The 17,714-nt window shown below is 35.7% G+C and overlaps 1 protein-coding gene across 9 annotated transcripts in view; it reads left to right on the top strand.

The window, feature by feature from the left end:
* Positions 1-17,714, top strand: part of HYCC1 (hyccin PI4KA lipid kinase complex subunit 1) — a 42,183-nt gene that overhangs the window by 17,648 nt on the left and 6,821 nt on the right. For all 9 annotated transcript variants that reach the window (XM_070766863.1, XM_070766867.1, XM_070766864.1 and 6 more), the window contains 7 exons: positions 15-194; positions 1,031-1,111; positions 3,331-3,446; positions 3,657-3,752; positions 5,499-5,615; positions 6,680-6,767; positions 12,374-12,533. In XM_070766863.1, the coding sequence (XP_070622964.1) occupies positions 15-194; positions 1,031-1,111; positions 3,331-3,446; positions 3,657-3,752; positions 5,499-5,615; positions 6,680-6,767; positions 12,374-12,533 (838 nt within the window). The remainder of the gene's footprint in view (positions 1-14; positions 195-1,030; positions 1,112-3,330; positions 3,447-3,656; positions 3,753-5,498; positions 5,616-6,679; positions 6,768-12,373; positions 12,534-17,714) is intronic.

Genomic DNA, 17,714 nt, shown 5'->3' with positions numbered 1-17,714 from the left:
GTTTTTCCTTTCAGTTGCTGGAACCAGTCTGTCACCAGTTATTTGAATTTTATCGCAGTGGTGAGGAACTTCTTCTGCAGTTCACACTTCAGTTTCTTCCAGAATTGATATGGTGCTACCTTGCTGTTTCTGCTAGTAAAGACCTACAAAGCAGTGGCTGTATAGAAGCACTTTTACTAGGAGTTTACAATTTGGTTTGTATCTAGACCTAGAATTCATTCATTCAACAATTTATATGTTACTAAATCTGTCAAAAAGGCTCTAGTTGTCATAACATTTCGTTGCTTGATATATTAAGTTCCTTTAACCACAGCAACATTTGTTCATGCTGACATTGGTATAAGTGATGTCTTTTTATGAGAAATATTAAACATCTGGAAGAGAAATATATCCTGAATGGTGTTCTCTATGGTGGTAATTTTTTTCAATTTTAGTACAGTCAGATGAAGGAACTAGCTTGGATGGTATGAAAAATTTGATTATTAACCGTTCTTTGTATTATATGAGATTTTTTAACAATGGATAGGTGGTTCACATGTGAAGTTGTTGAATATGCTTATGAGATGTAAACTTAATCCAGAGTCCATGAGAATGTTTGTATAAGAAAATATGCTAAATTTTGGAATGAATGAATGAATCTGGACATAGGTTTTTGCCTTTTAAAATTTTTTTTGCAGACTTCCTTTCCCAATCATCAATATTTTGGTCATGTAAAAAAAGAGATCAAAGGAAAATTGGATATTTATGGGCACACTACTATAATAGGATGCATATACATTTCAAAGTAATAAAATACTGGTGCATTGGGTGCATAGTAGTTAAATGCCCTGGAAGTAAAGAATTAAGATTTCACAATTACACTGTGAGCAAGATTTTATTTAAATGTGATTAAATAAATAAGTCATGTTTAGATTTTGCTACACATAAATTACATATGTAATTATAGACATAATATATAATGTTCTGCTTTATGTTTGTTGATGTGCATTTTATGCAACACATATGAATAACTTGATTATTTTCTTCACAGGAAATAGTTGACAAACAGGGGAACAGTAGGATCCTAAGCTTTACAATTCCATCTTTATCTAAACCTTCAATATATCATGAAGTAAGTTTCAAAGGTTTTCTTGTTTTAAGTAATGTTTATATCTTGTTCTAATCTCTGAATGTAATCTAACCTTTTGACATAAATTAATAGCGGGTATTATTTGGCTACATTTACATTTTCAGGAAAGAATCAAAACTAGGTTGGCCATGTCCTATAGGTCATTTTAAAATTTGGGGACTTACACTATAAATTTCCATTTCTAGTTGGGTAGGGAGGCAAATTCTTTCTTAGGCTACATTCTGAAGCTTCTGCTGCTGAACAATTCAGTTGTTCATCAGTGAGTCATCATGTGCCTGCACCTGATTTTATGACCTCTTTTGCTATGGTTCTTAAGTGAATTTAGCTTTAATATGGTTCCTAAGTGAATCACTCATTGACTTCCTTGTTTGAAGCCTTGAGGGAAAGTAAGAAATGGCAATCATGTGATTTCAGGATGTTACAACCATTGTAAATATGTGCCAGTTGCCAAGCATCTGAACGATGATCATGTGACCATGGGCATATTCTAAGTTGTAGCTTTTTTTGTTATTTTCCTCTTTAAAAGATTTCAGTTTGCTCTTCAATTGAATTCTACTGTTTGCATGTTACAGTGCATTCAGAAAGTATCCAGACCTCCTTCACTTTTGTCAATTTTGTTATTCTGCAGCCTGATTCTACAGTTGTTGAAATTCATTTTTTCTCATTAATCTCCAAAATGTAGTCCATAATGACAAAGTGAAAATAGAATTTTAGAAATGTCTGTAAATTTATTTTTTAAAAACCCTAAAATATCAGATTGGCATTAAACCCTTTAGGGTTTTCAGGCTTTTCATTCAGTACTCCGTTGAAGCACCTTTGAAAGAAATTATAGCCATGAATATTTTTGTGTATGACACAACAAGCTTTGCACACCTGGATTGTGGGATTTTCTGCCATTCTTCCTTGCAAATTCTCTCAAACTCATTGAGGTTGGATGGTGTCCATTGGTGGACAGCCATTTTGAGGTCCCTCCAGAGAAGTTCAATAGTTTCAAGTCAGGGCTCTGGCTGGGGCCATTCTAGGACATTTGCAGAGTTGTCCCTAAGCTATTCCTGTGTTGTCTTGGCTGTGTGCTTTGTTATGGTTGGTTGTCATGTGGAAAATGTACCTTTGGTCCAGTCTGAGATACTGAGCTCTGTGGAACAGGTTTCATTGAAGATATCTCTGTACTTTATTCAGCTTTCCCTCAACCCTGACCAATCTCCCAGGCCTTGCTGCTGAAAAACACCCCCATAGCCATCACCTCTAAATTTCTTGATCTAAAGAAATGAACTGAACTATTAAGTTCTGAAATTTCTGAATACTTATGCCAATGTGATTTCAGTCTTTTTGTTTTCAATAAATTTACAGACATTTCTAAAATTCTGTTTTTATTCTGTCATTGTGGAGTACTTATAGTTTAATGAGAAAAAATGAATTTGAACAACTGTAGAATTTCAGGCTGCAGCATAACAAAATTGACAAAAATAAAGGGGATCTGAATACTTTCTGAATGCATTGTATAATAAAGATGGAAAAAATCCTGAATGATTTATCTTGATCTGATTTTTTTACATCTCAAAAAACCAGGCATTTTTACAGTGATATATAGACTTCTTATATCAACTGTATTTACTGAAATTAAATATATATTGATAATTTATTATTTACCAAGATTTTAAAAAATATATTCACATTATTTCCTAGAAAAATATTTGTACTATATGGGCATATACAATTAGGGAATATTTAATAGGCAAGGCAGATTTGAATAAAATGTTTTTGAGAAAAACTTTGCAGATATTTGAAAGCTTTTTGTTATTATATTTTCATCACTGATAAGTTCACACTATGAAATATGATCAATTAAAGTTAAGATTTGCAGTAGGTTTTTTTTGAAAATTTGTAAACATAGATATAAATTTTATTTTCATGGGAAAGTAAGCAAAGATATAATAAAAAATACTTGAAAAATAGCCACCAAAATGAATAATTGAATGGGTTATCCAAAATGGCAATGCACACCAATTTATTTACAACAAAATGCTAAAAAGTTTCAGTTAATGCAATTTCAATGGGCTATATACTGTGGCATTGGTTGGTTGATTAATCTATTATTTATTTATTTGTTTGTTTATTTATTTATTTATTTTTATAAATATCATAGTGTGGCAACATAACACTCCTTTCTCTTCCTATTTTCCCCACAACTGTTTGTTTAGCCTTCCAGTATTGGTTCAATGGCTCTTACTGAGGGTGCTTTATCTCAACACGGCTTATCCAGGGTTGTATATAGTGGACCTCATATGCAAAGAGAAATGTTGACAGCACAAAACAGGTAAAATGCATGATGTTGCTTTCAACTATAGAGATTAAAGAAGAAATTTCCAAATTATTCTTTTCTCATAAGCTAATATTTAACAACTATAGGTTTTTTTTTAAAAAAATATGTTTTATATGTATTGTTGGTATGACCAATGAAGAGGAAATGTTTTTTTTTGCATGACTAATGATGCACTTCTAATTAAACATAATTTTTGTTTTATAGATTTGAAGTATTGACATTCCTTTTGCTTCGGTACAATGCTGCTTTAAGCTACATGCCTGCGGTTTCTCTTCAGTCTTTATGTCAAATCTGTTCAAGGTAATTTCTTCTGAAGAGATTGATAATAATAAACTATGGCTGTAATTACACAATAATACATTTTACTAAAAAATAAAAGCTTATAAAGGAGAAGAAAAAAAAAGATAATTTTGAATTTAACTGAAGCTTACCAAATGTGTTAAATAGAACATGTCAGAATTCAGATTTTCTCTGAGGTATAAACTCTTTATTTCTATATTGTGATTCAATTTTATTTACCTACCATACTGTTCTATTGTATTAATAAAATGTATTAATTACATTTTATTGCTTCATAAAAATTATTAATACTGTACTCACTGATCCAGGAGTTGTAGTAATTTCTGTAACTCATTGGAAGAGTTATGCTTTGGCTTCAATACTGTTGTTTTTGGCAAGTGAAATAGGCACTGTTTCTCATCCTTCTTCCTTCCCTCTCATGTTGGTTTGGATTAAAAGGTCCATCATCATCATCATCATCATTATTATTATTATTTAGATTTGTATGCCGCCCTCTCCGAAGACTCCATACATGGAGTATATACATGGAGAAACTTATAAATGTGTCACTTTTTTTCACAAAACAGCTCATTGAATAAGTAAGGTACAACACAGAATGAGTAAACTTTGCTGGACTATATAACAATTATGCAAAATATAAGAAATGGAAGAATTTTTATATATTTTGAAGGCTCATGGATGTTAATTATATACAGACCTAAGAGCAAAAAAGCGTGAGATTTATTTATTGAACTTCCTAAGTACACATGATCTTATTAATTAACACAACACAACAAAAGTACAATTGATTATTTGGTTCATAAATCAAATTTCCAATGTCAGGGTTTACAGGCTGCATTGCATATTATTCTTAGTAGTTCATACCTAGGATTTATATGCAAGAACTTCCTCTAAAAAAGAAGAAAAAACCAAGTGATATCTCCACATTTGAAAGAATGAAACCACTTGAGGTGCATGATTAATCCCTCCCCTCTCCCTTTCCCTATCTATCTATCTATATCTGTCTGTCTGTCTGTCTGTCTGTCTGTCTTTCTGTCTATCTGTCTATCTGTCTATCAGTCTATCTGTCTATCTATCTATATCTATCTATCTATCTATCTATCTATCTATCTATCTATCTATCTATCTATCTATCTATCTTATTGTTCGTCTTGCCAGAAGCAACCCTACATGACTTATAGATATTGAACAAAATGCAGAACAAAACATTAAAATAGATAAATATTAAGATAAATATCTTACATTTAAAAATTAAATTAAAACTAAGGGTGGAGAGAGAGTTCACAAAGTGTACACAGGGAGGAAGTGGGCATTTTTCATTTGCGCCACACCCTCATGGGGGTCCCAAGCTAGTTGATATGCTTCAAGGCCTTTTGGGAAACCTAAAGGATCCCAGTTAATTTGACCTTTATTGTACTGTTTTTCCTTGCACCATTATATTGTTTTAGTGTGTGGAAGAATAGATAGCTTACTCTTCTGCAATCTTTTTTCTCCAAACTCCCTGTTATTGCCATAAATTGGCAATAGTTATTTTCTCAGTACTTTTGTAACTTTGAAAGGTTGCAGCAAGGACAGCCTTTTATTACAAAAAAAGTTTACTTAATGGTTTGGATCAAGTATTACTTGATTGTTTGGGAACAGTTCTTTTTCACTTTGAAATCCATGATATTTTAAAGTTGTATTGGACAATATAATATAGTAATTTTAAAATAGTTATATTAATTTTAATATTTGTATTTCTTTTAGAATCTGTGTTTGTGGATACCCTCGCCAACAAGTAAGAAAATACAGAGGCATGAACAGCAGAATACCAGTTTCCTCTGAATTCATGGTGCAGATGTTAACAGGGATTTATTATGCTTTGTAAGTTTAGTAAACGTATGTCTTGTATATATACGTAATAGTGAATTTTAGAGCATATTATATACAAAATGGAATGCTTATTTACTTGACAGCAGAGGCAGAATTCAGAACTGTCCCAGTTGACATTGTAAAATTAAGAATTTTTCAACTTTCTTGCTATTGTTTTTATAAACTGTCAAAAGTGACTTGTTAATTGACAATTGGCAGTTGATTTTGACCCTACAGAATGAAAAAACAAATGCTATCCCTTCTGTTAAGTAAAACCAAAACAGACATGTAGTTTCACCGGGGAGTGGGGGAGATGCAAAATCTATAGTAATATTGATTAGGAAGAATCAGATGCTAAAAAAAAATTCTTTAGAATATGAAAGACTACCCTTCCTCTCCCTAAAATGCCAGTTTCACATGGGGCAATGAGGCAATGGAGCTGACAGAGCTAATCGCTAAACATTTATCAGCAAGCCACAATATATTCATGACAATGATTGAATATAGTCTGGTGATTCTGAAATTATTACAGATAATTCTTATTGAACAACCATTGACCATTTGAAGCTATGGTGATGCTGAAAGAATGGTTCTTTTGTCTGGTTCCTGAAGTAATGGCCCCCATGTTATGTGACCAAAATTTTGAGTGACTGGTTGTTTGCTCATACTTAGGACCACAGCTATGCTCAACTCTACCCACTTGCCCCAATTCTTAACCATCATAACTTGACTGCCTGTATTGAAATCAACATATAAAGAATCAATTGCCAATCTGATTTCCCAAAATACTATAGCAGTTGCAACATATATATTTCTTAACTAACATTACAGAAGGGAAGAAAATAAGATGGCCTAGACATAGTTAAAGGGTTAGAAATAAAATATATTATATAATCATTGAAATATTTCCCAATGTCACTAATTTTTCTTGAATGTATAATTTTTGTATTTATAATACTATAAGCCATTTACTAAATATCTGTTCAAGACTAATATGCATGGCTATGATAATGAAAGAATAATTATACTATATTATAGCATGCGGTCAGTTTCATTTTTTTGGCTTAACATTCTAGTTATAATGGAGAATGGGATCTGGCTCGTAAAGCAATGGATGATGTTTTATACAGAGCACAATTGGAGTTATATCCAGAACCACTATTGGTAGGTGTTTTGTGTCAAATTTATTATTCTTCAGGTTTTTAAATTTATTTTAAATATTTTTGTATATTTAACTTATAGAATTAAATTAGCTTACAGAAATATAAAATGTTTCAGTCATCGTTTGACCATCATCATCACCAAATCTTTATTCACAGACCAGCTAAAAGGCTTAAAATAATTTAAAACAAAGCAAATTCTCTGAAAATCATACTCATAAACTGTACAGCAGTTATAGCATTCTATAACAAGAAACAAAAACTAACAAAGACACATTATTGAAGGTTGAATATTTTTTGTAGTGGAAAAATACAAGAACTAAATTGTGGAGATTGTGGAGTTTTGTAACTACCACACTATCTGTGTTTTGACTTGCATTATCACTATTAGAAAATCTAACGCATCACAATGTGTAAAGTACTTTTCAGTGGACAGGCTCTTTGTGTGGGAGCTTCCACTAATTTAGTAATCCTGATTGTGTGCGCTAGAGCAAGGCTCCCCAATTTCCGGCGATGAACTGAAATCAATCCATGGCCTGTTAGAAGCCAAGCTACACACTTGGAGGTGAGCAGTGGACAAGTAAGCAAAACTTCATCTGAATTTGCAGCTGCTCTCATCCCCACCTCACCTCCATCTAAGATCATCAGGCATTAGAAAATGTGTGTGTGTATGCTATTGCGCATGCACAAGTGCCCACACCTATAATTCAAGGCCTTGGGAGGGTAAAAATCCTCCCTGGAGGCCCTCTGGAGTCCTGAAAGAGCCCATTTCCCAAACTCTGGTGGGCACAGTACGCCCATTTTTTGTCCTCCCCAGGCTCCAGAGGCAAAATGCCCTCCCCTGTAGACTCTCTAGAGCCGAAAATGGCCTCCCAGAGCCTCTAGGCAAGCTGAAAACCAGCTGGCCGGCATGCATATGCACACTGGAGCTGAGCTAGAGTAACAGCTCGCATATTATTTCTCATATAATTTCTTCAAATAATGAAATGAAAATTTGTTAGATTGCAAAACTAGTAAACACTTTCAGTTTTTTAAAGAGGAAGGATTAAATATCCTATTCATAAAAACCTCTTCTCTGATATTCAATCATGTCCTAGTACAGAGGTGGCGACATTCACATAGATCAGTGATGGCGAATCTATGGCGCGAATGCCACAGGTGGCACATGGAGCCATATCTGCTGGCACACAAGCTATTACCCTAGCTCAGCTCCAGTGTGCATGTATGTGCCGGCCAGCTGATTTTCGGCTCACCCAGAATGTCTGGGAGGGCGTTTTTGGCTTTTGGAGAGTCTCCGGGGGGATGGGGAAGGGCCTGGGGAGAGCGAAAAATGGGCCTAAGAGGGCCACCAGAGTTTGGGAAATGGTCTGTTTCAGGCCTCCAGCGGGGTGCAGGGGAGGCCATTTTCACTATCCTCAGGCATTGAATTATGGGTGTGGGCATTCGTGCATATGTGACTGCACTTGTACACATGCTTTCGGCACCCAAGGAAAAAAAGGTTCGCCGTCACTGACAGGAAAAAACATACAGAACATTTTTTGAAGATTCCCTCCTGACTGCCCCACCATCTTAGTTTCTAAGATACAAAAGTTAATATTTATTTTATTTAGATTTTAAAATTCTATCTTTAGTATTTTTACAAAAACCTTAATACGACAGTATTCTTTCCTTCTATTTTTCCATAACACCCTTGTCAGGTGGGTTGGCTGAAAGAGAGTCAATGGTCCAAAGTCACCCATGTATTTTTTTTAAAATCCGGACTAGAATTCATAGTCTTAGTGAGGTGTACCTTAACAATTAGTGTAGTGTGCCTTAACAATTAGATCAATTGGATTTTAGAAATGCTATTAACTCTACAGCTAATTCTCAATTCAGAGCCACAACTGAGCCCAACATTTCTGTTACTAAAGAAGACAGTATTTAAATATTTTTCCTCCATTTTCTAACCTTTTTGCCGCAGTTGTTAAGCAAATCATTGTAGTTATTAAGTGAATCATGCAGTCTTAAAGTGAACCTGACATCACTCATTGACTTTGCTTTCTAGAAATTGGTTGGGAAAGTCAAAAATAGTGTTTACATAATTCCAGGACGGTGCAACTATCATAAATATTTGCCAGTTGCCAAGTTGTAAGTGTGAGAAGTAGTCATAAGTCACTTTTTTCAGTGCTGTTATGACTTTGAATGGTTATAGTTGTAAAGTTGAGGACTACTGGTATTTCCAGAAACAAATTTGGGGAAAATAGGTATACTGATATTGATAAATGGTTTTCTCATTTATCAACACATTCTCATTTATCAACACATTCCACACATCATGTGTAAGAGTTAGAGGTAGTCTGAATGGGACAGATTACTATGCTTATGCAAATGTTTGTAAGACAAGGTTATATTTTAGTGTTTTACTTTTCAATCTCATTTTTCAGCCTTAATTCAAGTCCTGCTACTTAAAGTAGCTGATTAAAATACTCCAGTATTATTGCATGCAATTAGTTTTGTAGACATCATTTAATCTTTCCAATTCTATAAAAATTCCAAGGCTATGTTTTTATCTGCTGTTTTTCTCTTTTAATTTTTTTAACTTTCAAGTTTATTTTAACTCTGCAATTGTCTGGACAAATCCATGCAGTTTTCTTGACAACATTTTCAGAAACAGTTTGCTATTGTCTTCTTCCTAAGGCCGAGAGAGCATAACTGGTTTAAAAGCCATCTGATGGCTTTACTATATCTAAGGCAGGCCTGGATTCATGCTTTAGAGTGCAATGAAAGAGCATGAACACAGCAGGTATCTGCAACTTAACTAATTTTCCCCAGTGTCTTAAAGACAGTTGTAGGTAGATGTTGTCTTCATATCATTGTTGCGTATCGCCCAGACCACATTTTTGCCTTCTAAATAGATGCTTTGCACAGTCCTGCTATATATATCTGCAACATTATATTAATTGGAAGTCATAAATATTCCATGCTACAGAACATAGCAATTTTTTTAGCAGGATCATTGAGCACTAAGAGGAAGTTTCACTAGTGAGATAGCAACAATCTGTTTCTACTAGATTGTTCATCAAGTAACTGGCAGAAAAATGCTTGTGTATGCAGACACATATTTTCATCCTATAGTCCAAAGAACTGCTTCATTATTTTTCTTAGTTTGATTTCAGCTACTGAAAGAGTGCACAGAAGAAATAAATTGTGAAGAGAAAAAAAATCTACGCACTATTTAGTGGGTGGCTTAAAAAGAACAAGATGAGGAAATGCAACCAATCATTAATGGGATTTGGCAATAGCTTTTTAAGGCAAATGTTTTCTGCTTGAAGTCTTTAATCATCTGAACTGAAGCGGAAATTGTGAACAGATGGAAGTCAAATTATTACCCCTTTTGATTTTTGTCATATCTGATCCAATTCGTGATGTATGGTATTTATTTTATTTTATTTTATTTATTATTTTATTTTATTATTTTATTATTTTATTATTTTATTATTTTATTATTTTATTTGATTTGATTTGTATGCTGCCCCTCTCCAAATTGAGCAATTTTATCCAATAGAAACTGAGCAAACTCTTTAGCTCTATCCGGCAGGGGCTCCTTTGTTCTCCCTACATTAAAGAGGGAACAAGTTACCCTAACTATGTGGCTGGGCACAAAGCATTGGATGCAATAAGTGCAGAAAAATGTGAGCATTTTGTAATTAAATAAGTCCTAATAAAGGCTCTTAAAAGTGTTTGGTCAGACTCAGAGTTACTGGTCATCCAATGTCACTCTAGATGACTCTTCTGGTGCTTCATCTCCTAGAGCTCCTTGACCTTTCCTAGTTCCATCCCCATGGAGAGATCACAAAGGTGCAATCCAATACCCCAGATGCTACCCTATTCCATATAGCAGGGATTCGGCCAGAGTGTGGACAAGGGAGTCCAGTATCACCCCAAGCTCCTTCTGGAACTCTTCGGGGTCTATTAGAAGTCTGGGACCAGACCACTTAATTGGATCTGCCTCCCTGCAGTGCAGGAGTAGTATCCTAAAGTCTAACCTCAGTAGGCAATGATCTGACCATGCCAAGGGAAAATAATCTATGCCCTTTAATTCCAGACCATCTCTCCACTGCCCCAAGAGGAACACCAGGTTAAGTGTGTGTCATCCCCCACCCCTTATGAGTCAGATCCTGAACTACTTGGGTCAGGTCCATGGTTGTCATAGAAGCCATGAACTCCTGAGCTGCATCTGAGGGATTGCTAAGTAATGGCAAATTGAAGTCCCCCAGCACCATAAGCTTGGGAACTCCACTGCCAACTCAGCTACTGCCTGTAGCAGAACAGGCTGTTGTAACACAGCTGGGAGGCAGGTATATTAACAACAAGCCCAATTGAACCCCTGAGTCCAGCCTCAAGATGAGAGAATCACACCCAAATATCTCTGGGACAGACAAAAACTTTTCCAAAAAGTCCACTGCCCTGAAGCCAGGGCCCTGACATCCCAAGTAATCAGGTATACAAGAGGGGCTGGAACAAGTGATCACTTTGATACAGTAAGTCCTAGTTCCCCAAGAGCAGCCTGTCCCCATATCTACATCTCCCAGTTACAACTCTAATACTCCAAATCTCAAACACACCACAGATCTCCTGCCCCACATCTACATTCCTTCTTCCTCCCACTCATACCAAGCAGATGGTTAAATCTGGGTCGCCATCTGCTTCGGTTTACACACTCAGCAGAAGGGGCTCCATTCTTCACCTCCGACTCACTTAGTCTCCCCGAAACTCAGTCACTCCCAATCCATCCCAACACTCTTACAACCCCCCCCCCCCCAAGATAGAGCAAATCTGTAAAAATAAGATGATAAAGCAGGATAATTAAGACAAGATGGTAAAATTCATATTATAACTGCAACCATAGGTGGCTTGAAAGGGTAGTCTATAAGCAATTGAATTATGAGAAAGAAGACACCAGCTTGATATGGACTGTTGTTAGGACCCATAATTGTGGCTTGCCAGTGAAACATGTCCTTTCCAACAGGGCTTGCAGAATACTAAACCAGTTTCCTCCAATGGAGGAAGAACAAGCAGGCTTAGACGGGGGAAACAAACAGACTCTGCAACAGGCAAACAGTTCTTTTTGTGTTTCTTCTTTAATTCTTCCTCAAGCCTCCTTTTGGGTTTTCTGGAATCTGTCAAAATCCTGAAGCTGACCCTGGGGAGGGTGCACAGAGATGCCGTTGATAACGTAGGGGACAAAGCTTCTCTGCTCCCCACTGGTTCCTGGCTTAGGTTTAGATGGTGTTGGTGGAGAGTTTCCTCCCAGTTCTAAAATCAGTTATAAAGCCAAGTTCTTGTGACTCTGGTGTTGTCTTCCCAGCAATAGAGGGAGGAGGGCTCTTTCTTTGCAGCTTGTAAAAAAACCAAGACACCGGTTTAGATGGTAGTGGCAGAGAGCTTTCTGCCAGGCAGGCTCAAACGGGGGGGGGGGGGGGGGGGGGTGGGGTGGGAACAATCAGGCTCTGCAACAGGCAAACATTTGTGTTTGTTGGTAAATATTGGTAAATATTGTTTCAATTCAAAATCTGATGTTAATGTGACAATCTCATCCATATTTTATTTAATTATAGCTATTTTCTTTAGGTGGCTAATGCAATAAAAGCTTCATTGCCTCAAGGTGCCATAAAATCTAACAAAGAAGGTACTAAATGTATTCAGGTTGAAATTACTCCTACAGCATCGAGGATATCAAGAAATGCTGTGACCAGCATGTCTATTCGGGGTCATAGGTGGAAAAGGCATGGTAAGAATTTTGAAAATATTAGCTATTCATAACAAAAAATTAATATTCTGAAACTGACATACCATGATTAATTAAAAATTTCATATCCTTATTTATATTAATAAGAGATCCCATACATAGAAGACCAAATAATTTTTATGTTATTCTATTTCTTTAATATAGAGGGGTTTTGTCTTCCTTTTTTGTTTTTATTAGCATAAGAAACCAGGCAATGCTTGTTTTACAATTCATCATACATTGATGTCAATTGATGTTATACATTATATTAAAATTCTAGTTTAACATATTCATTGCATTTTTTGTTTCAAGTATATCATTGTTTCAAAGATTATCATGTTGTTATTCTTGATCTAACATAAATTCCCTTAATATTTTATTATAGCAGTGCTATAAAAAGTATGCTGTGATTAATGAAAGTTTTATATTGATTATTGCACAGTGCTTTTGTTTTTCATGTACTATGTTTTATACATTACAGGTTGGGGTAGATTGTAATTTTTTTACTACCTGTTCTGTGGCTGTGGCTTATTTTGTGGGTCATGTGACTAAGTGGGCATGGACAACTTGATGTCACTCACACACATTCAGTCACATGACTTCCCTACCACCAAGCCATGCACACCAAAACAGTGAAAATTTTGGGGATTTTTTGTCTCTTTTTTTCATACTTTAAACCTATATCCAGGTTGAGATGCTGTGAGTGGCAGTGGTTGTCTCGACTTTCCCTCTGTTGCCCTTCTTGGATGAAAAGAAGGGGCCCATCAGAGGCCCCTTCTTGCCTCTGATGGGCCTTCTCCTTGGTTGCAGCTGGAGCACCTCACTCCTGCTGCCACGCTGAGTCAGGCTGGCTGGGTTCCATCTGTGAAATGAGTGTACAGAAGAAAGGCTTCTTTCTGGACGTCATGGTTGCCTTCACCGAGGACATGCCAAGGTCCCCAGTCAAGAGGGTGACCCTGTTTCTCCGGCCTGCTGCCCATGGTTTTTCAGCCAGGAAGGGCAAAAGAGGAAAAGCACAAAGCAGTTTTCTTGTCGGTTGACTGGAGAACTTTTCGGTGTTGTTGTTGCCAAGCTCTTGGAGAGCCACGCTCATGCTATTCCACTAGGCACTCAGGCTTCTCCTGGAGAGCACCTCTCTGATGGGCAGCGGGCCCATGTGGTGCCTCCCCTGCCTTAGTAGATGCTGCAGGAGGTGCTAACCCGGTGGGGGAGGGATGCAGTGGGCAAAAGGGGAGCTCCAGGCAGCAGTTGGCATGGGGGTAGGGCGGCCCTCTGGGCCCTGGGAAAGTACAGGCTTTTTGGATATGACTTACGAAAAGCGTTGTGCTGCAAAAAATGCTCTCTTCCAGGCAAAGTAGCAAGTGGAAGAAACAGCAACCGCTGACCTAGAGAGCACATGATGGAGCTCTCCACGTGTTCTCCAGCAATCTATTTTTTCTGCTCCGCTCTGTTGCTGTGAGAGAGAGTCTTTTGCAGTACTGCACCTTGGACAGTCCAGAAAGCGGGCTTTCTGAATGGTATTCACACAGAGAAACAGCCAAATGAAAGTCAATACTTTCAGCGTCCATTAGGAACCAATACTTGGAGCAGTTTTGGAGCCTGTTAAGGAGGAGGATTGCTCCTCAGCCCCAACCATGCATTTTCAAGCCTGGGTTTCTTGGAGTGAAAAGCTATGGCAATACCCAGGATTGAAATTACATGGCTGGGCTGTTCGTCCTCATCATCAAATTTCAAAACTGCTCCAAATATTGGTTCCTTGTAGGGGCTGGCATGCCTTCCCATCTGCCACTAGCCGTGGGAGGAAGGTAAATTCATGAGCCTGGTGGGGACAGTGATGGCCCCGCAGCAACCTCCAGAGATGGGAGAGCTAGTGCGACCATTATTTACGTGTAGACAGGAGGAGGCAGGTCAGTTTGGCACTACATGGGAACTGGGAAGGCTGCTTAGGTGGTGAGGAGTGAGTAGGTGGGACAGTGCCAATTTTTTTAAAAAATATCCCCACAAAAAGCCAAAACCAAGATGGCATGCGCAGTGGCAGAAACCTGGCTTCTATACATGCACAGAAGAAAAAAAATCCAGAATTTAAAAAAATAAAATAAAAAAATAAAAAAAAAGATGGCGACGTCCCTCGACCAGCACTGGTCGATCTGGTTCCATGATGTGATCGTAACATCACCAGTGGCTTGCTACCGGTTTGGGCAAACCAGTCCGAACTGGGAGGAATCATTTCTGTTATAGATATAGCAAACATTGTTGGAAATGCTAAGATATTTCTCTCTTTTGATATACATTCGGCACTAAAGAATGGAGTCATAGAGCAATAATGATTTTGTGATTTTAAGGTTGGATACAGAATAGTTAGTAATAGTAAATAAAATTATTAGTTTATATGACCCACACGGAAGATATAATTTTCTAAATAAACTACAGAAAGTTCTTTTCCTATATTTTAAATTAGTGATAGGGTTAGTTTCTGTTTCTCTTCACTACAATGTTAAGAGCTTATAATGAAAATACTGATCTATTGCTTAAACTCAATAATTAACCTGTGGTTTTGTTTTTGTCAAGCTAATGTAGTTTCCAATATTTTTTATAAGGATAAATATATTGGTAGTCCAGAAAAGATACATAACTTGCACTTTTCAGACACTACTTTTACTACTGTTACCTTTCTGCAGGAGTCATGCTTGATGATACAGGTGTTGAAGTTCAAGAGGCAATGGTTAGGACAAGTGTTTGCTGCAGCAGATAACAAACAATAAGGCAAGAGGCTTGATAGTATTAGTAAAGCAACTAATTGCAATAAAGATGAACAGTTATTCTAATAAGAAGAATTTGCAAGGTATGCAAGCATTGCTGCAAATCATTAAGTATCCAGTATATTGGATGCACTTCCTTTCATAATGTAACAAAATGAAGAGGAATTATCATTTTGGTTCCTATTGGAGAATTTGGGGGCTATTTTATAGATCAATTTCTTCTGAAATTACTTTGATTTATTACAAATACATTTAGGAGTTCTACATACTTCTAATTACTTCTGCTGGAAAGGAACCTGCATTTAACACTTAGAACCTGGCTGGTTAGGAGAACAAGTTTAGAATTTTAGTTTAGTTAAATGAATATTGACTTGTACAATGTTCTGCTGGCAGAACAATAGAGGGAACAATAGAAAAATGTGTGCCAGGATATTTGTTTGATTATTATTGTATGACTAAATTTTGAATACTGTTAATTATTTGTCATATGTGAACCATAATTTAAAAGGAAAGGTGAGGATATCTTTTCAAAATGTTGATTGATAGTTCAGAGGAAAGTACAATTTTGCTTCAAGATAAACTATTCAAGAGATAAAGACTTTCATTTTTAGATTTGCTTTCCATATTTAGTATAATAATTTATTTGTTTGAAAAGGGGTGACATCTTCTTGGTTCTTCAATATTGCTGTCTCAATTTTTGAAGTTGATTAGAACTTGGGTTCTTTGGATTACATATCACTTAAAATCTGGACTAAAAAGACTCTATTTTTCCTTCTGGGTTATAGTAGAATAATAGAATCTCTAAGAGGCTTAATTTTTTTGTATCTATAGTATGGTAGCTGAATATTACATTATATTATAAGATTAATTCATATGTTGGTAAAGACAAAATTGAACAGAATTCTTCAATTATCTAAAATGGATGCTTTGCCCTTAAACTGTGGTACAGTGACACAAAGTAAAGTTTGCAAGATGTAGTAATCAGATAAACTGTACTTAGATCATAAAAAGTATAGACTAATGATAGTTTTGTGTTAACAAACAATGGTAATATTGATTGGAATAATTAATCATGAATGCCTGTTTAAAATGGTAGGTAATTTAGTCTATTAATGTTAAAGCAAAGATACAAAAAATATATGGAATTTCTTTCTTATTATTTAATTCCAATGGAACCAGAGAATGAATGAATGAATGTGTATATATGTATCACAGAGAGAAAAACAAGTTAAATATAAATACCATCTGTAAGTTAGATACTATAATTAAAAAAAACATGTTAATAATATTTTCCTCCTGCTATTTGGCATTCATACGGGTTTTCTAAAATTTTATTTCCATGTACAGCTTCAACAATCTTGTAAACTGTGGCTTATGCAGAATGCCTGGATTAGTACATATATTGTATGTGACTTCACCATTGTTTTAAAGCAATTTTCACTTTGTGTGACATAATTCAGTTATAGAAGAAGAAAAACATTTCTCTATACATTTCATAACATTTTTGCAAAAAACGGAATTGAGAATTTGCAACAGAAAACCACAACCCGTTACAGATAGACTTTAGAGATAAATAATGCTTTAATAGAGAGTGCAGGGAGGAAAGAGGGCATCAAAAAGAGAAAAGCACCTTGCCTCAGGAAGATTGGAAAGATATTTTTACTTTGTTCCTTAAAATATTAGGCATTTGGAATACCATGGAAGTAGTGAACATTCCATGTATTCGTGTTTGACCTATTAAAAACAGTGTTGCTTACTTTATGTTCTATCATTATTACATGTACTATCTTGTGGAGCATAAAGTCCATAGTAACAGCATTGTTATTTCTCAAAAGAGCCTTGAAGACTTTTCAAATTCAGATTTTGGACTAGGATAATGTATACTTGCTATATTTATTTAAATAAATGAATAATAAATAACAGGCAGACAAGCAGCCTGATGTTAACAAAAAGTATGGAGATTTGATGCATTAGTCTATAAATTTTATTAAAAATAACACCATTGCTTCTATTTGTGGGCATGGGAATTCTAATCAAAACCACTTAGAAACCTAGTGGAATACAGTATGTTCAAAGCACTTTTTATTTTTAAGTGGGTAATTCAAAGGCAACCAATTACCAAAAGGGGATGCTTATAGACACCTGTTCTTATTTAATCAGTTAATTCCAGATTTGTAAATGTGTTCTGAAAATATCTTTTATTCATTTAATTGCATTCTGTAAAATGTTAAAACATTATTTTTCCATTTGATAGTCACATGGCTTACTTTGTAAAAATGCTTATGATGACTCAATACTTTTTACTTCCCTTTTCCTTTAAAAAATGATTTTGGCTGTGTTTATATAGTGTCTATGCATACTTTTTTAGTTTGGCAGAGCATTTCATTTTTAAGATTTATGTTCTTGCTACAACTTTCATTTTATT

Source organism: Erythrolamprus reginae, chromosome Z, assembly GCF_031021105.1.
Source record: "Erythrolamprus reginae isolate rEryReg1 chromosome Z, rEryReg1.hap1, whole genome shotgun sequence".
Lineage (NCBI taxonomy): Eukaryota > Metazoa > Chordata > Lepidosauria > Squamata > Dipsadidae > Erythrolamprus > Erythrolamprus reginae.
The sequence above is the reverse complement of the archived record's forward strand: the minus strand, read 5'-3'. Positions and strand labels throughout refer to the sequence as shown.